This window comes from Hippopotamus amphibius, chromosome 1, assembly GCF_030028045.1.
Source record: "Hippopotamus amphibius kiboko isolate mHipAmp2 chromosome 1, mHipAmp2.hap2, whole genome shotgun sequence".
Lineage (NCBI taxonomy): Eukaryota > Metazoa > Chordata > Mammalia > Artiodactyla > Hippopotamidae > Hippopotamus > Hippopotamus amphibius.
Window position 1 is genome coordinate 201,257,342 of NC_080186.1, and position 20,482 is coordinate 201,277,823.

The 20,482-nt window shown below is 37.9% G+C and overlaps 1 protein-coding gene across 5 annotated transcripts in view; it reads left to right on the forward strand.

Annotated features, from left to right (window-relative positions):
- The window catches only part of KIAA0825 (KIAA0825 ortholog), a 383,109-nt gene that overhangs the window by 190,091 nt on the left and 172,536 nt on the right, over positions 1-20,482 (forward strand). For 4 of the 5 annotated variants that reach the window (XM_057739207.1, XM_057739203.1, XM_057739227.1 and 1 more), the window contains 2 exons: positions 3,089-3,247; positions 5,043-5,137. In XM_057739207.1, coding sequence (XP_057595190.1) covers positions 3,089-3,247; positions 5,043-5,137 — 254 coding nt within the window. Of the gene's footprint in view, positions 1-3,088; positions 3,248-5,042; positions 5,138-9,349; positions 9,478-20,482 lie in introns of those variants that run through there. The other variant, XM_057739211.1, reaches the window with a different exon arrangement.

Consider the following 20,482-nt stretch of genomic DNA (forward strand, 5'->3'; position numbering starts at 1 on the left):
AGGATGGAGGCCTTTGTAGCTATGACAAACAGTCCTGTTCCTAAGGGACTGGAGCTCTGTAGAAGTTGTTACAAAGTAACACAACCTGTTCACTCTTGCTCTTGAGCTCTCACAGCTTGTTTGAGGTTTCCATTTTGGGAAAGCAGGAGCTCATGGCCCTGGGGAACTGAAAGATCTCCGTGGGGAGTCATGGTCTTCATGGGCATGTTCACCTGGCCACCCAGGTTGCCCAAAGTAACTGTGGTGGTTACAGAGGAACAGATGTTGCAGTCAGAGTACCCTCAGAGCCATAGTAAGGTGGCATTACAATAGTTCTGAGTGCAACCATGGCGTAGATTGCCAAACTGATGGAATAGTTCTCTTTCTCAAAGTTCCATGAAACAAAAGGGATCAGTAAATCACCAGTAAGCAGAATCAACAAAAATTAAGTTGGATCTTTATTGGCTATCAGCCACCTGTTGTAGCCAGGAAACCCAAAGGCTGTTTTCTCCTCATAGAACTCATGGAACTTTGAGGAAGCGCTTCTGAACAGGTATGCTATGAGATCTGATGTACAGAAGACTCTTTGCAGGGGCATCACCACATTTTGATCAATTAAATTCAAAGTTACAATTTTCTTTCTTTACAATTGAATGTATTAACTGTTATGGCAACGTCTATCAGATGGAAAAGCAAGCTAAGTCCTTGGTGGTTTATTGTGCTGAGTGGCATGCAGGGCTGCAAGGCACAAGGCATAATGAGGATAGAATCAAAGAAAGTAGGGAGGCCTCTGCCTTGACTACTTAAACAATGCAGGCAGTAAACAAATAACACAAGGTGACTGAGTGACTAGCGTAATACTCATGGCAGCTTTTATACTGAGGCATCGTTATGCTCTAGGTAAATTGCACTGTGACGTTTGTTCATTTGATGAGTGGCGCAATGTCTTTAGCACTTTCAGGTGTGCTGCTAAATAGTATTCAGAAACCTAATATAAATACAGAGCATTTATAGGTACAGGCCTGGGTGAGTGGAAGCATGAGTGTGCTGTTGAGAGACAGGGATGTTTTGAGAGAAGATGAGTTTTTAAATGTTTGTCTTTGAAATAAAGATAAGGTGTCCGAGGATAAAAGTTCAAATGGTAGTTGAAGATGCTGGCCATGAGCACAGATAAGAAAGGCTGTGACTGTAGATTTGATGGTTTTCAATGAAGATGATAGTTGAGCTCATGAGACCGGTGGATCTCTTCAGTGGAGAGCAGCAGAGAAGTGACGGGTAGAGGAATAAGCTCTGATTTTACTGCGTAGGAAGTGTGTTCAAGAAAGAATGCTCAAAGAAGAATGTATTTCTTCTAAAGAAAGAGACCACATTAGCAGTAAGTCTGGTTAAAGTGGTGCCACATAAAATCTGAGGCTTTTAAAAAGGGGTAGTGACAGGAGTCCACTTAGAGAAATTCATGAGGGAGAAGACACTATTGTGTTCACAGCTTGCCACAGAAAAGAGCACTTTCTCTCTTTTGAATTGTGGAAACCAAAAAAGCCAAAACATAGCCACTTGAGGGGAAATCAGTAGGAACGATTGTTATTAGCCAAAACAAAGCAGTTTTTCAATGAGAAGGGAGTGATTTATTTTCAAAATTTTACTTTCAGGAATCATGGTGGAGAAAAATTTTGTTTCTGTTCAAAAATCTAAATCTAAATCTAATTCTTTCCTGATAGCTTTATCATTATCTAATAACATTTAATAAAAGTCCATGTGTCTGTGTGTCTGTCAGATGCTACAGAATTAATCATCCTAAAAAAGATAAGATCCACAATGAGCAGGTTCAAGAAATGTTAAGCAGTGTTTTTTGTTTTTTGGGTTTTTTTTCTTTGCAGTTTGTGGGGTTTTAGGATCTGAAATTTGCCTTCTACAGTGAGTACAATGGACGTTCTCTATTCATGAAGTTACAGAGGCACAGGGAAAACACAGTGACCTGAGACCCTAGGTGTGGCTTCTCACTGAGGCTACCATGCTCCGCTGTGTGACCTCAAGTTTGTCTTCTGACCTTTCAGAGCTAACCACTGAATGTGATGTGGGCTAGAATTTCTCAAGCTTTCATGTGCTTACTCATCTCCTGGGAAAGCTTGTTAACAGGCAGATTCTGATTTGGTTGGGCCTGAGATTCTGCTTTTCTAACATGCTCCTAGGTGAGGCTCATTTGGCTGGTCCACACACTGGACTTGGAGTAGCAAGGGTTTTCAGGATGACCTCTGAAGTCATTTTCAGCTCTAACATTCTGAACCTAAGCCCTAACCCTCACCGTGAAGGAAACATTATATTGTGACGTGCTAAAAATCAAGAGGACATTTCTGTTATATTATTTATTAAATGACTAATTAATAGTAAGTATTTGATAGTTTGTGGGAAACCTTTAGTCATTTAAACTTATCATTTTCCATAAGGAGTCTCATAAAGTAGATTAGGTTTATTCACCTTTTTATTTATGGATGGAAAATGAGGTATAATGCAGTAGATTGATTTTTTTCCCCCCAGGCCATCACTGGCAGTGGGGGTAAAATTAAAATCACGTATTTTGAGCTTCTATTGAACCTTGATGTTTTTCAGTCCACAGCATGAAATTAGAGTTTAGGAGTTTGCATTATAATGCATTGTACATAGAGGGAGACTGCTTGCAGTGAGCTATCTGAGTCCTTAGCAGTCTGCTGAGCATGGAGTAGGTAGCAGCTACACTTAATGAGTGGATGAGCAGTCATGCACCTCAGGTAAGTTTTGGTAACCAGACATGTTAACATGTGAAGCAATGACAAGACAATGCCTATTAAAAAGATTCTGGGATATCAAACATACGTTCATTATGTGAGAATTTGTTAAATGGTTTTCTAATCTCTCCTATATATTAGATGAACCTGTTTTTGATGGGTTTATTGCAATCCTGATTGGTTTTGTACTCTGTTTCTTTTGAAAATGTATTCTGCCCTGAGGCAAGTCATACTCTGTAATCCAGCAGATGTGCCAAAGGGTTAGATTTGGATATTGACCAGTTTTTTCTTAAAGAGAGTATATGTTTCCTACCATCTTGACTTGTAATTTTTTTTTCCTCTTGAAGGCATATTTAAAAGAACAGCTGTTTTCTATGAATGGTTCAGAGGAAAAGCCATTACCCATCCGACCTTTAAAGACAACCTTGAGGAGTGTAGAAGATCACCCCTCTGCCTTTAACCCTTTCCATGTGTACAAGGTGTTTAGTGAAAACATGCTTGAGCAGGTATGTGGAAATTAAATAGTAAATTTGATTAAAATTTGTGGGTTTTTTTTTTAACACAGGTTAAAAAAATAGTGCTTTGTGTTTGAATATTTACTCATGAGCTTTTTTGGCTAGGAAGCAAAAGACCTTGTTCTTGTTTGCATGGTCTGTGCAAATTGACTTTGGAAAAGTTATCTTACCTGCTTTCTATTTGTCAAACTGATTCATATGTTTGGTCTGTAAAATTTGACTTTTGACCCGGTCAGTTCACTGTGGGCAGAGGGAACATCTGTTCGGCTGTGTCTATGGGAGGCTCAAGAAACCCGATGTTTCTTCTCGGGTTTCCCCTCCCTGGCCTCCTCCCACCCCCCAAAACACACAAAACACCTTGCAATCTCTATGAATTTATCTAATTTATCAGATAAATTACAAAATAGTTTAAAATTGATTATAAATAGAACTTTGAGCTCCTGTTTTAAGTGGCATGAGGTAAATTTGCTGTTTTATAACCCTAAACACATTCCTGAATTTAAAATGAATTTGTTAATGATCTTAAAGTAGTCAGGATGACTTTTAGAATAAAGTCAGTGTGGGAAACGGCACCCATTTTTTAATGTCAGATTATGCCATTGGTTAAGGTGCATGTTTCACAGTTACATTCAAAAGATCATCTTTGTGCCTAAGGACTTGAAACCTAAAGTTGCTTTTGATTGGTTCATTCTTTTGGTGCCTTTTCCCAGTAGCCTCCTGACAGACTCTGAACTAACAGGGCAGAAGAGAAGGATTGCATGACCTAGCGCTCTGACGAAAATAAGAATTAAAACAATGGCCTAATTCGGGATGCAGATAATATTTTTACCATGCCTGTTACAGCCCTCGTCTACATTCATCAATACTGTAGTAGAATAAGACCTTCAAACCCTGACAACCCAGGGCAGAACGCTGCTGCTCTATGACAGGGCTGTAGTGCTCCATTAATCAGCAGGTGACAGGGCGCAGGTCTTGTTGGATTTTAAACACTGGCCTGGGCGCTTGTTACCAAAGCTATTTAGTGTTAAGGGGTATAAGCATCTACAATACTTTAAAACCAAATATATTGTGTAAGTTTGAGTTTATTGTCTGCCTTCCTGTATTGTACATTAGATTCCTCCAACCATAAAGAATCACTGTAGCTGTGAGGTTATCCTCACTTCATTTAAATAAATGGCATGTTGTATTCAGTTCTGAATTGTGAGATTATCTTTCACAGTAATTTTTCTCCTTACTCTGTTGTGAAATTATCTTTTAAATGAGAAAAAGAGAATTATTTTTTACATTTAAATGTTCAGATAATTTCCCCTTTAAAGCATTTTCTTCACCAAAAACATTAATATCACACTCTAATGAAGCCGTGTCTTGTAATTTGACCCATAGTACTTCCATCTTTGTTTGTTTTTTTAATCAAACTAAAACAACAACAAAAACCTGTAAATTGATACATGAAAAAGTTGCCAATTATTTTGCTTTCTTTACAAAGAGTCACCCTCTCAGAGAAACTTGTTGGGTAAATTTCATTAGCACTTAGAAGAATAACGACTCAAGAAATTGATGTATATTTTTATAAATAATGACTACGTCCCCAAATGGGTTTATAAATTAATTGCTGTCTTATTGGAATAAAAACCTTCTTCTGTGGACATGATTGATGTTATCTGTCTAAGTCCTTGTTCTGGACCCCCCTCCTTCTTAGTTAGTCTATCACAGCTGGAGCTTTAATTTACTGATCATATTAACTCTGATTAATAACTAACAATAGCGTCTTCTCATTTGTCAACAGTCAGCCATCACAAAATGGAACTGGAATTGGTCAAACTTGCTGCCAGATTATCTGGGACTGGATAAGATGACCTTCAGTGTACTGTTCAAAAACAGGTAATAAGATTGGGGGTTTGGGGGATGTGGCCGGGGGAAGAGAATATATATCTTTTATATATAGGATGTATGTGAGTGTGTATGTAAATATATATATTTGAAACTATATGAAGTATCGTTTCTGACTGCTGTTTTCTATAGTAAGCATTTGCAAAAGGCAGGAAAATTTTTTCTGAGATGAAATTGGTTGATTTTAGTCTGAATTTTAAATATTTTTGATTTTGTGTATATAGTAGTTCAGTATTGTAAATACCGAAAGTTATTGACTTGAATGTCATTATAATACTATGCCTTTGTTTACAACAACTTAATGAATGCATGCAAAATGCCAAGCCAAATCAACTAGTCTAATCAGGGGAAACATATAAGTAAAACTGTCATGATTGAATTTTTTGTTTTTCAGCCAGTTATTTTGGCACTGTCTTGCTATAGTCTCAGTTGCATAACACTTTGTACACATACACATACACTAACACCCCAGGACAACCCAATAAAATGATAATGTGATTTCAGGCTAGGAGTCTATACATGTAATTTATTTTGCACAAAACTATAAATGTTTTCTTTATATTTTGAATCAATTGATATGGTTTTTTCCCATATCTTTAAAGTTTTCAGTGAAAACAGTAAGGTGTAAATTTTAAATTTACATTTCTCTATCAAGTATCACATTTTTACATAAAATATGTATGTGTGGTTGCTTTTATTCTTCAGATATTATCCGTTTGCTTATACTCACTTATCTTCTATATGATCTTTGTGATGTATAATATATTTTCTTATCTTTTTGAAAAAAATATAAAGTATCATTTTTTTTGTAAATGACAATAAGGGTGGTGACATAGTAGAATTGTCAAATCATCCTTGAGAAATATGGGTGCATATAAGAAAATATCTTGAGAGAGAGATTTCAGCATTTCCCAGATTGAGATTTTTTTTTAAAAAGGCAGCTTTATTGCCAAGAAATCTATACCTTAGATGTGTGGTCACAGTAGTATTCCTATTATTTCACCCCTGAATGAAGCTCACCCACCCGTCATGGACAAAGTTGAACAATCCAGAAACTTCCTCATCAAGGACAGAGTCCTCTCTCAGCAAGCTTACCACCTGGCAAGTAGTAGTTCAGGGTGTACCCTATTAATGCTCAAGTCCCCCACAGGTGCCCCTATCCTGTCCCAAAGTTGCCTAGTGAGATGAGAGGTGGGGGTGGTGGAGGAAAGGCCAGGTCTTCTGTTGAATCTGTGGCTACATGATGTTTACACAATATTAAATATCTATCTAGAAACAAACTAGGAAAGATAAGCCATTTTTTCCCCTGCTATTTGCAAAAAGTTTTGAGTTGATGTAGATTAACTGTGTTATAATTTCCTAAGCTTTTTCAGCTGTGAATTGCTGCTCCCAATCCACTAAATGGTACTCTAGGGGCAACACATCCTTCAAAACTTACTGCATTTGCTCTGTATACTATTCACTTTTAAGTTAATTTGTGTTTTACCGCAAATTGCATGCTGTTGTTTTTGTTTAACAACTTTAGATAGACCTCAATTAGGTTGATAGTTATTGAAGTCTCTTTCCCTGAGGTATTATGTGCAGGAATGAGTGGGGAAAAAGAACTCTCACAAATTTAGCCAGGAGTAACAGGTCAAAACAGTTCTCTTGGAAAAGGGTCATGAATTTTTAACACAAATAGCTGGAATCTCTTAGATTCTTAAAGAATGGTATGAAAAGCATTCTATTCTAAACTACCACATACCACCAGCTACAATGAATATAATTGAGCTGCCTTAGAAGGATGAAAGGCACCTGAGAGTTTTTAATCTCTTAGCACTTTCTCATTTATTTTAAGAATGTTAATTATGAGACTTGATTAATATTGAACTGGTAAGGAAAATTTTTTGTTATTTTCTCTGAGAGACTTTCTTGTTTGAATTTATCTGAAATGCCGATTTAAGAAAAAAGTGCATTAAATTTTTGACAATATGGTTATTTGAAATTGCATATTTGAAAATGAAACCACAGAACATTGAGCTTTTAAAATGAGAGTTATATATGTTATCCTACATCCAAAAAGTGGTACTTCTTACGTACAACCATGATCTTTGGGTGTAGGCTGAGCCAAAGACGAACACCTAGAGCAGCTCAGCTAAATATGCTCAGTTCTTTTTTCCCCAAAGTCACCAATTAAACAAGTTACTTATTCCCTTTTTTCTCTCTTTAATTGGTTATAAGTTTATACTAATCTATCTCTGCACTATGGTTGAGTTCATCTATGGCGCTGCAAATGTTGTCTGGGGACATAACGTTACAAAGAAAAGTGAACTGAAATACACAAATATGAAAAAAATCGCAGAGAAGGGAATCCTTTTTATTCACCTTCTAAATTCCTTTGTGCCTGTCCTTCAAATTCAGTATCATAATCAGGCTGTCTGTGGACTTACTCTCTCAAGACTCTACTATCCTGAGTGGACAAGACTTTCCTTACTGCCAGAACAGGATGGAAATGGGAAAACAGGATTCCCTGGTTCTCAGGCCAGTCCTGTTGTGAGCTTACCTTAAGAAAGTTATCTAAACTCTTCAACTTTGGATTTTCTCGTTTTTAAAATTGAGTGATGATAATTCATTGAGATTGTTGACACAATCAAGAGAGTGTTAAAGGACAGGAAGTGATTTTGAAAGTTGAAAATACAGTACATGCTTAGAAAAGTAGTAGCACTAGCACAAAGCAGTGTGAGCGTCTGGCCAAGAAAGGAAACAGTAATGGTCATTTGGGACTAGTACGGAGTTGGAGGTGGGAGATGGAGCAGTCAGGTTATACCTGAGGTTGTGTATATGGAGGTTATGTGGACTCCAGGCCTACTCCAATCCTGAGGGTCAGAACAAGTGTCTAGTCAGAGATGAGGCAGCAGGCCCATGGGTCTGTAAGACAAACAGTGAAAAAATGAGCAAGGAAGAGGGTCTAAAGATCAGGTGAGCCATGTATGGGGTAAAGACTCCAGGGATGAGAACTTGCAGGGTGGTTCAGGTACATGAAAGAGGAGATATGGTGGTGCCAATAATATGTGTATCTGAGACAACACTGACATTTGTTCCACAAGCTGATTCTGTGGAATCACCTAAGTCAGAACAAACCTTGAAGTGGCTGCCTGAGTTCTTGGCCAGAATGGGCCCTCTGCTCACTGTCAGGCCTCGTCTCAAAACACGTCCCTCCAATCCAAATGATGTTCTAAGTTCATTGCCTTTCCTGTTCTTTGGATTCTCCAAACTCTTCCCCATTTTAGGGTCTTGGTACTTGTAGTTCCCTCAGCTTATCTATCTGGGGCACATGTTACCTCCTCAGAGAGGTCCTTCCTTACCACCTTGGTAAGGCCATCTTGTCTATCTGGGGCACATGTTACCTCCTCAGAGAGGTCCTTCCTTACCACCTGTCTAAAGTGATCCTCCAAGTCTGTTTTACTGTGCTTTCTCAATTGAGTTGTCACTATCTGAAACCATAGTTTCTGTTTATTGTTGCTTAATCCTGTCTACCTCCCCGCCCCCATCCAGGGTGGAAAGTAAAATCCACGAGAATAGTGCCTTGGCTGTCTTTTTTCAACTGTGTCTTCATTACCTAGAATAGCCATTGGGCACATAGCAGGCTCTGAGTAATATTTGCTGAATTAATTAACGAACAAATGAAGTATAAGAATGCAGAGAAAAAGTCAGCTCTTGACAGATGAACACAGAGTAGGTATTCTCTAAAGGGGGTGTTTGATCAATAGTCATGTTGGAATAAGAAGCGTATCCTGGAAAATCCCAAGTAAAAGTTTATCTATATGCATATTCATTCATTTGGATGACAATCAGGTGAATTAAGCTTTGTATGTTTAAAATGCCTTTGTTTTTGTTATTATGTGAAGTTCAGCTCAGATTAAAAGCACAAAACACTAGTCTTTATTTTTAATTAATTGATCCATTTCAAGCCATAACCTCTTCAACAACAAACTCTGTTCTTTGATCCACGATTCAGAAGTCTTTTGACTTTTGGGTGGTAGGGTTTGTATTCGTTAAATGATACTAACTTTGAAAAATTTAAGATGGAGTTAGCTGACAAAAATATCCAACCTAGCCTTTGTAAATTTGTGATTTTCAAGGCATTTGAAGAAATAGGTAGTAGCTGAGACCTCGGAAAAGAGATCCTGAATATGTATTAATGATATATGTTTTTCTACTTAGAAAGTTTGCCATTGTGGAAAATAAAGACTCCTTAGAGGTTTAGAAAATCAACGTATCTATCAGTTCTACACCTTTACCTTTAATGCTGTATAAGAGTAAGTACAGTGAATGTACATTTATCTTTTGAAATAATAAAGGTACTTTTCACAGTTTCTTACTATTACTTTCTCACCTACTTTGAAATAAATCCAGAGTCTCGAATGAGATGGTGATTGCATTTGCAGGAGAGCTCACCGAAAGGAACACTCTATATTCCTTTGTTCATGGCGAATCTCCAGATTGCCATTTTGATATTGTTTTCTTTGTCACTGGAACAAATTTATATTGCTTCTTTTCTCTTTACCTTATTTATTCCAGACTAATTCCCAAGAATTGTGGTGTTGAAAATAATCTGTGAATACAGTGGAATGCTATGCTATTTTAACCATCTAAATATACTGCATATGAGTTTGGCTTCAAGTTGAGCAAACACAATTAAATATGATGGCAGGAACAGCAGAAGGGGTGGTGGTGGCAGATTTCTGGCTATCACTTTGGGGCCTTTCCAGGTGGACAATAACCATACATCTGAGAGGAAACAGAGATTAGAAAACACGCTTTAAAAGAGCCGTTGATCCGTGGAGTTGATTGTTTGCTTTTAATAATAATAATTATTAAAGTGCTCTTAAGCTCTATCCGATTATCCTGTGTGTGCCCTGTGGTGTGTAGAGAGCAGGAAATATTGTCTCTGGCCTTGAACTGCACACACTGCACTCTCCAATGACCGTCCTCAGGCAGTGCTGCCATTAGCACAATGTTTATAGTTGTTCACAGCAGTAAATTCCTGATGCAGCAGCAGGCTGCCTGGTTATGGAGAGGTGGGTTTAAGAAAAAGGGGAAGCTGATTTTATGAACACGTACCTCTGAGCCATTACATAGATCGCATACACTGTGGCATTCAAATGTCGTTTTTCTCATGTTCTAGCTGCCTGTGAAACCCTTTCCTTCCCACTTCCACCAAAAGACCTCAGACTCAGTGACCCTACCTACCATCACCAGCTTCTCAAACAGCAGCAGGCTTCCCTTCCATATTTAATTCCTAAAGTAGCATGTTTTTTGGACAGAGATTGTCTTCAGTGTATTTAGGATATATAAATTTAACGTTCTGATCCTCAGAGTTTTCAGGGGTTAGGGCTTTGGTACATGAACCAAACAAACCCATGAATGTGTATTGTTTTCTGATTGGTGACTTGTATATGTCATCCTTTACGGTGTGTAAAGTACTTTCACACAAATCTTCCCCTTTGACCCTCACTACAACCATGTAACGAGAGACAGATGCTTGTGAGGCTGCAAAATGACATGCCCAAGGTCACAGATATTAAATGGCATCTGGAAGGCAAAATGAAGACTTCTGATTCTGTATCTGGAACTTTACCTATTATACCATATCCCTGGTAAGTTTCTTCCAGCTTTATTGAGATATAACTGACATATAGCATTGTGTAAGTTTTAGGTGTACAACATGTTGATTTGGTACACTTATATATTGCAGAATGATTACCACCACAGTGCTAAGTAACACCTCTATCACCTCGCATAATTACCATTTCTTTTTTAAAGTTTTTTTTTAAATTAATTAATTAATTTGGTTGTGCCAGATCTTAGTTGTGGCAGGTGGGCTCCTTAGTTGTGGCATGTGAACTCTTAGTTTTAGCATGCACGTGGGATCTAGTTCCCTGACCAAGGATTGAACCCAGACCCCCTGCATTGGGAGCGTGGAGTCTCATCCACTGTGCCACCAGGGAAGTTCCAATTACCTTTTCTTTATTGTGGTGAGAACACGTAAGATCTACTCAGCAACTTTCAAGTATATAATAGAGTGTTGTTAACTATAATCACCATGATGTACACTGGATTCCCCAGAATTTATTAGTCTTATAATTGCAGGTTTGTATCCTTAGGTTGAAATTTGTTTTTTATTACCTGTGTATTCACTGTACAAGTACTGGTGATAATGAAGCTAGAAAACAGAAAGCACTTGCCACGTGGCTGGCATAATTTAAGTAAATCATGTACACATTTAATTATAAATCCTTATGATAACCTTATAAAGTAGGTACTATGTTACCGTTATTTTCCAGATAAGGAGTCTAAGGCACAGAGATGCAGAGCTCTCAGATTCTGGCTCATGTCCATGTTCTTAACTTCTATTAATTCTCTAGAGTTTTGCTTACTTTACTCATTCAATGAATATTTTTGAGCATCTGCTTTGTGAAATGCATTTAAGTAACAATTTACTAGAGAATGTTAATATATGTCAAAGGGTCCTTGGGTGCTATTCCACAAAATTTTTAATTCATGGTGAATTTCCACTTTGGTTATCACAATACTTATCTCCCCTCTTCAACTCCTTATATCCCTCTCAGCAACTGGCTTGCCATCACCTATTTACCAAGAAAATTAAGGCCGTCTAATATGAATCTCCCAGCTTTTCTTTCTAATCTTCAGTTTTGTTTGTGTCACCTCCAATCCTTTGCTTCTTGTCTGTAGCCTTGCAAGAAGAGAGCCCTCTTCTAGTTAAAACTTGAGAAGTAAATTGACTGTATTTAGGTTGTAGAGTGTCTGAGGGCTGAGAAATTTGGACTTTAACCTCTGGACTTAAGGGAGTCATCAAAGCCTTTAAGCATAGGAGTGATAGGAACAGAAAGCTAATTTAGGATGTTAATAGTAGCTGGGGTGGAGGGACAGGATAATTGAAAGGGAGGAAGACCAGATTGGAGACCATGGCTAGAGACTGAGGAGATTATAATCAGAGACATAAAAGATATTCCCAAGGAAGCTTGGGGGCCCAGCTAAGTTTATTCCTAATTTGCATGCAAATTAGCTATGATACTTTCTCTTTGAAAACAGTGTGGCCTAGGTGTTTATAGAAAGGTGCCATGCTTATCATTTGTTCAAATTGAGTGTGTCAGTTCAAATCCTCCAAGCAGGTGCCAAAATGGGATTAGAGGTACACGAGGTTTGGCAGGAGAAAAGCACACGGAGGAGAAAGAGAGGAAGCAGGAATAGGCAGGCAAACCCAGTTGCTGATATGATACCTGTGAAAGGAGGGAGGAGTTGGGGGAGAGGATTCTGTTGGAAGAGGCTCAGATAACAGAGTACTTCTAGGAAAGTGTTGACAAGGCCAATGGGGACTCCTTGAGCTCAAGTCACACACTGGAAGAGTCTCATGTCCTGCAGGAATGGGCTGGTATTATACATCCACTATGCTCAGATGCTGACTGAGATCTGCTTGGGAGAAGCACGGCCTGAGCACAAATGCAATGATAGTTGCAGAGGAATGACGGCTAGGGCCCTCACTCCCCATGTTAACTGCATGCAGCAGGAGGTGTGAGTGGCGCATTTCCGTGGCTCCCACAATGGAGATGCCAGGAGTGAGTCTCTTCCGTATGGAGAGATTGCATGTGTATGTATTATGTAAGTTAACAAGGGTGGGATTTAAATAAAGGTCTCTATTACTTTAGTGAGGTAGAAAACAGACAACCTAAATAAATATGTTAAATGCTATTGACAGAAATGCAGAATTGGCAACATTTTGATGAAAGGAAGGTATAATAATTTTCTCAAAAGCAGCCATGGGATAATTTTTTGCTTGTCAAGTTGAACCAAAATTCACTTTGTAATGAATTTTCTCCTACCTAATTATGCATTCACATACTGGCACTTTGGGGTTCTTGCAATGGATCAAAAGCTATTAAAAACTTACTTGAATGGAGTAAATTCTTTTTTCAATAACTATTCTTTAAGTCTCTCTCCTGTCAAATTCTGTTCAGACCCCAAAGCCTCTGTGATGTTTTTCCTACAAAAAGTTTTAGCATAGTTTCCACCAGGAGTAGCTGTCATAGGCCCATTGATTCAGTTTGGCTGTAGATGAAAAGAACGTTGACTGCTTTTGGGCTTATTGGTCATTTCAGTTTATTTTTGTTGCTATATCAACATAAAGAGAGGAAATTATCTCTCTGAAGATATTTTTATTATGACATAACTAAAGAAATTTAAATATCTATTAAATATCATTATAATTAAATATAACAAATCTGAACAACTAATAAAATTGTTCACTTTATAAGATTTTATATATTAACATTTATAATAGTATTTATTATAGTATGCTTGTAGTGTGTTGTATATGAAATTAGTTAGGATACCAATAGTGCTTTTTTATACTACGGTAAATGAAACTCTCACCTTTAATTACCTTGGGGGCGTAGCTCTAAATTTGACTTTTTTTTTCCATAATATGAGATCTAGTGAAAAAAAATTAAATCAAGATGTTTTTGCACCCACAATATTTGTATTAATGTAAGTTTGAAATTTATTTTGTAATAAACTCTAAGCAATACATACATGTGTATGATTTCAAATAGTACAGGAAGATAAGACATGAAATATAAAAGTTCCCCTCCCCAGTTCCTCAATCACACAAGTCCACTGCACTTGCAACCATCTGAAGCATTTCTGTTTTTATTTCTTTTGGTTGATAAATCTAAGGAATAAGCTATACCACTAATTTTTTTTTTACCTATCAACTTAATATTTACTGGCTCCTTGCAAAAAAGATTTAACTCAGACAACCTCCTCCTCTTCCCTTCAAGCTCTGCTAATTAAATTTTTGATTTTAGTTATTCTATTGCTCACCTTTTTGTGGTATAATATAACCTGAACCTGAATTTAAAATCAGTTTGCATTTTTATATTTTATTTTTAAAATTTTATATAAAGTAAATACTCTTCTTGCTACACAGTTCTGAGTTGTGACAAATGCATAAAGTTGTTTAACAATCAACAAAATCAAAATACAGAGAATTCCATTTCTCAAAAAATTCCCTTGTACTGACCCTTTGTAATCAGTTCCTTCCCCTGCCCCAATCCATGGTAACCGCTGATCTGTTCTCTGTCCCTATAGTTTTTTAATTTCAACAGTGTCATTGCAAGAGAATTATACAGTGTGTCACCTTTTCAATCTGGCTTCTTTTACGTGGCATCATGCGTTTGAGATTCTTCCACTTGCTTGTTCTTCTAGAATAGCAGTCCACTGCGTGGAGGTACCACTGTCTGTTGATCCACTTACCTGTTAAAGGACCTTTGGGTTGCTTCCAGTATTTGGTGATTGTGAATAAAGCCTCTGTAACCATTTATGTACAGGTTTTGCACACATATAGGTTTTTATTTCACTTGGAAAATACCTAGGAGTGGGAATGTTGGGTTGTGTGGTACATTTATGTTTGACTTGATAAAGAGACTACTTCTTCCTGTATTTTATGCTGCCTGTGACAAATCTGATAGCAGACCACCTTATTCTCCTTATCATATCCCTGGATGCTTTTTTTTTATTCTAATTTTTAAATTTTTTATTAAGTTACTCCTCCCCACCAGCCACCCCTGGTCATTCTGAAATGAGATTGTGTCAATGTGTGAGTCTTTGGTTTCTCGTGGAACTGAGTAGGCCCCTTCAGTATTGTGATTTCCTTCAGATTCAAATATTTTTCTCCTATTATTGATTATTCTCTTGGCTCCCATCCCCAGTTACATCTATACCCATTCTGGAATTCCTGTTAAGGCAGGTGTTCTGATTTTTTCTTTCCTCAGATACTACTAGATGCTTCTTAGCCATAGTGCTCTCATTCTCCAACTCTCTATATCCTTCCCACCTCTTTTTCTGCAGCTAACATTCATTTCTATGGCTTTAAGGGATTATCCCAGGTATCAAGATCAAATGTCTCTGGGGCTGGGCAAGTAATACAGAAATGTAAAGGCAAGGTATAATACAATACAGGAAGGTGAGTGCATACCTAGGTAAAAACCTCCAAATTCCTTTTTTTTTTTAATGCTATGTTAGCTAAATAACACATGTCATCAGAATGGATTAGGTCCACCAATATGAACCTCTAATAAATCTATGCCACTGAGTCACCCATAGCTTCAGTTCTAATTGTTCAATGAGATTGCAGATCACATACACTTGGGTTTTTCACTGTAATGATATTTTAATGTAGTAACTCTCATCTCATAAAGAAGTCCTAACATCATAATTATCTTCTTCAGAAAATGCCTCTTTAGAGTTGGGAGATTTCTATTCATAGCACTAACGTTTTTCGGGCCTCAGCCTAGAAACCTTGAATTAATCTGCAAAATTTTCATCTCCTATCGTCTGTATTCTGTTAGACACCAAATGCCCCTGAGTTTTCCCTCTGGACATTTCTTGCAGCCGTTGCTTTTTTCCCTCAATGCTTCCATGCTCAAAATCCAATGCCTTCATCTACTGATACCTGCTTACTCTAGCCTTAACTCCTCATCCATTTATGTCTGCACGTCTGCTGCATCAATGTATTTTTCTTCTTAAAATTTTCCTTTATTATTAAAACCAACTGAAAACAACATTAACATTTTAAAATACAGGAGTAGTATGTTTATAATCTAAGCCCACAACCCTGATTCAGCCCTTCATTTTTCCTAATTCTCTTTCTGTGTACACAACACACTTCCTTTTCCAGTCACAGTGAGGGAGGAATCTATATTTAAAATCATAGTTTCTAAATTTTTCACGAAACTATTTTTGTCATTCATCCATATGAAGACATAATTTTTATTTTTAATGACTTAGCATTACATCAAATTAACACAACACAGTTTGGCCATTCCTCTTTCACTTCAGATTTTTGCTTTGTTTTGTTTTTCTATGTTATATTGCCATGAATGTGTGGGTTACTTCCTGATGCTGATAGAAGAAAGGCAGAATAAACGGACACTGGCAAACTTGTTTTACAAATTACCACATATTCAAAGGGATAAGAGCTAGAGTGAAATATAGAGATTTTTCAATATCATTTTTTTTCTGCTACTCTTCCACTTCAAACTTACAGTGGCTTTACGTTGCCCATTGAACCAAACCCAAACTCCTCAGCCCCAATGTCGAGGTCTCCTTCGTCTAATCCTCCCGCTCACCAAATGCCTCCTTTGTAAAAGGGCCCACCACCCTTCTACTCACTGCGTGACAACCCATGGTTCAAAATCTCTCTCTATCACTTTATCTAAGCCTGCTTTTTCTTACCTGTGTAAGAGAGATCATAGGAGCACTTTTCTTATTGAGTGGGCAGAGCAAAAAGGTTAACCTCCAACAAGTATTTAGCACAAAGCCTGAAACATAGGAAATGTCCTATATATATTAGTTATAATTGTTTTTAGCCATTGTTTGGTCCTCTTTGGGCAGATCAGAGTAGGCTGTAAGGGTAAACATGGGGCCAGGGATAAAATTTTAAGATATAGCCCAAGCATCCAGGTAATTGCAAAATGGGGAAGGGGGGACCAAGGAGAAAAAGCAGTAAGAGATGTCCAGAGCACTCTTTATTAGTTGCTGGCTGTGTGATGCATGGTCTGGGTTCAAGGCCGAGGATGAGCTCACTTCATGAAGCTGATGTCTGGCTATTCATGAGCCAAAGGCAGGGAAGTTATGGCCAGAAAAGGCCAATAGTTGACGTTAATTCAATGAACATTAAAAACCTGATATGCACCTGGTCCTGTGTTCAGCTGTGCATTTTGAGTTACTCAGAAATCAGGATCTAGACGTGGAGTCCGTGTAGAGGGTATCAGTATCTGTGATGAAAGTTGACATCTTCCCTTAGAGACATCTTCCCTTTAGAGACAGACATCTTCCCTTAGAGACAGAGACTCATCATTTCCTGACCAGGACTAAGGTTCATCTCAGATCATTGATAGAGTGGAGGCTCCAGAGGAGGAGACTGGTGCAGTTGGAGGATGAGGATGTCTATTCAGAAGCCAAGCATATCCCATGTTAATGATTCCTACACTTTTGTCCAGATTTATTCCCTCTGCTTCCCTTGACTGTCATCCCCAAGTCTGCCCTTCCAAGACCAGCTCAGGCTCACCATCAAAGCCCTCTCCAGTTTCACGGCTCTCAGAAATTCTCAGGACATTTATAGACTGTTACACATGTTGATGTTCAGTACATGATACCTTGTGATGTTTGCTCATGTTCTGGTTAGCTGTCTCCCCAGACAGATTTATCACCACCAGGAGAGCAGGCATCTTGGGCTCTTCCACTTGACACATGTCCTATAAAGCATAGTATGAGAGCGTAGGGCTCTGCAGGTCATGCTTTTCGGCTCCCAGTCTAAATTTGCTGTTTCAGAATGGCTTCCATTTGCTTTTAGACCTTACTGAGGTAAGGAAGGATCACAGGGAGAAAGAGACTTTGTTAATTCATTTATTAAAAACTTTACTAAACTGTTTTAAACTAAATATACACTCATTATAAGTTACACAATAGAAATGTATAAAGTAAAAGTTACTCATCTGTTGCTCTACCTCAGCCATATACTTTATAATTCCACCTACCCAAGGTAACAAATCTGTCCTCCTCTTTCATTCTCATTTAAACCTTAAAATATCCTTTGAGCATTGCCATCTTTCCAAATACAATTTTAAAAAAATTACCAGGAATTTTAAAAGGAAAAAATTCTAGATGCTGTGATTTAGAAAAATAATAGGTAAAAATAAAATATTCTAGTTTTCTGTAAAATGAAAGCTCTCTAGGGCCACCAAGAGTTGTGGGATTTAACAACTGACCTGGAAGCTGGTGAATTTCTTATTGTCAACTAACGGACAGTTCTAGGTTAATGAATTAAAGCCTATTAATAGTCAGAGTCCTAGGGTAAAAGAATCAGTCTGGGCTGAACAGATTTGGAAAGAAGTCAGTAAACTGATAGAAGTTTTGTTGTTTGCCTGTCTCATTTGCCCAGAAGGTTCTTCTCATCAGGATTATGTCTTTGCCATAGTTGTTCATCTGGCCCAGCCCAAACCAGGATTGAACATTTACTTGTCCATTTCTGTAAGTCAGACCCGTAAAGGACCTAGAGAGTTAGGACTCCCTGGAAATAGATAACTTTGTGTAAATGGCAATTCAGACTCTTGTTATTTTATTGTACAGAGAATACACTTGCTAGCAGATGAAAGTAGAGTGTTACATAACCCACAAAAAACAGTGTTGATTATAAGAATACTTCTATCTCATTATTCAGTCCAGCAAGACTTTGAGTAAATAGATGGATCTGTGACTGTTTGCTCATTCATCCATCCATCAAACATTCACTAGGCACAACAGATAAAGAAATCAGCCAGACACAGCCCCTGCTGTCAAGGAACTCAGAATCTAGTAGAGGAAACAGACTAAAAAAATCAGTGGTTATAGATACAATAGAGGTGCATGCAAGTGCAGTGGAAGATCACAGAGGAGGGAGAGATCACTCCACTGAATGCAGAAGCAGTCAGGAAATCCACCCAGGACATGGTGATACTTGAGCTGTGTATTGATGGTCAAACGTGTCAGCCAGGAATCCAAGGTGAGCAGTGGTCATGCAGGTTATTTTGGCTAGAGTAATGGTCTCTTCACTGCATTTTCACTTTTAAATCAGTTCTATTTGCAACATAGGCACAGTGAGTGAATGTTAGGCTGCTTAGGACAAAGTCAGATGCTCAACTGAGTGAGGGGTGGTGGGGGAGAAGAGGGGCGCCTGTCCTACTTTGGCCCATTACTGGGGAGTATTGAAAGAGTTACAGATTCTTTCTTTTGGATCCTTGGCCTCACCTGACCCTGAAGGTTTTCAGGCATGTGTAAGCAATTGCTGGGGCAGTGTAATTCATAGATCAAATGGCCTTGTATTGTGTCACTAAAGTTCTATTTGCCTTATATTTATACGGCTTGGATGGGATGTACCTTTGTGAGGGCACTCTTGGTGCGTAATTGATGGCTCTTCAGACAAGATGTGCCAGTTTAATACTGGCCTTAGTCAAGTAGGAGAGGTGCACCTGATTTGTCTTGCTCTTAATTTCTTGGTGTACTTGCAGCTTGTTCTGGAGCTGCACAGTCTGTTCTCCAGTGCTTCAGTTCCTCTCTGGACCATAAGAGTTACCTGACAGTGGTGTTGATGCCCAGGAAAGGCAGTGATGCTTCCTAGCCTGCATGTTCATGTTTGTTCCTCTGAGCTAGCTGGTCTGAGATGGCCTCAAACAAAATCTATAGATCCCAAGGAGTTTCTGAAGAAGAAACTGAGTGGAATTGTTTCCTAATTAATTGCTTATTTTTCTCATATAGCAAATCATCTAACAGGGATTTTAGGACTGACATTTGATTTTAGCAAAAGCACATACCCGTCAGTGATAGATGCTTGTTCATAACAACTCCAAGAATGTGGATTATATGTGTGATTTTAATGCATTCGTTGGAAATAATGTTATTTTTCACAAAGTAAAAGCATTCGTAATTTTGCTACAAGGAAGAGTATTTGCTTCCTCTCACACATTTTATTTAATAATTTTACTTCTTTAAAAGCAAAACAGCACACAATTTGAAAATGAAATTTCCCCAAAGTGTTCAGTTTGCTAATATGTTTTTCATTTTCTTCATTATGCTATAGTGGAATATTGCCATACTTTGAAATGTGCAACTTATCTCCTTGGAGGCAGCAGATGGTGTGACTAGTCTGTCTTTTGGTAAAGGATTTATCATGAGAGATGGCGTCTAGGGCTGGATGGGATGGGGGTCCTGCCCTCAGAGAGCATTGACTCTTGTCTTATTGCATCATTACAACATTTATATGTTACCATTTGTAAATATGAAAAAACCCTGCAAAAATAGAAGGGTTTGGCACGTTGTAAAGATTCCTTTTTCTTAGTTTATATAAGATAATATTTTATTTAGAAATTATCTGTTATTTCCACTATATATGTAAGTGTTTTCCTCATTGAATGCCTCACTGCTAGAGAACCAGCTGACCTCTGGGGCAGGACATGCTTTTGTTGGTATTTCTACCCTAGTCTATGATCTGGTTTTCAGCTTTGAAAGTCTGGTAACTTGGTTTCATATTTAGACATATTGACTCACACTAACAGAATTCATCAGAAACTTATGCAAAACCAGAGTTTCATTTTACTAATTTACAGTGAAAGATACAACTTGAAGCAGATCTGTTCATTCTCTCCCTCAAGATACATTGACATCAGAAGCCATGTTATGACAAAAAAAAAATTTTATTTGATGAGTAGGAGTAAACCATTTCTCCATGGGGCTATGCCC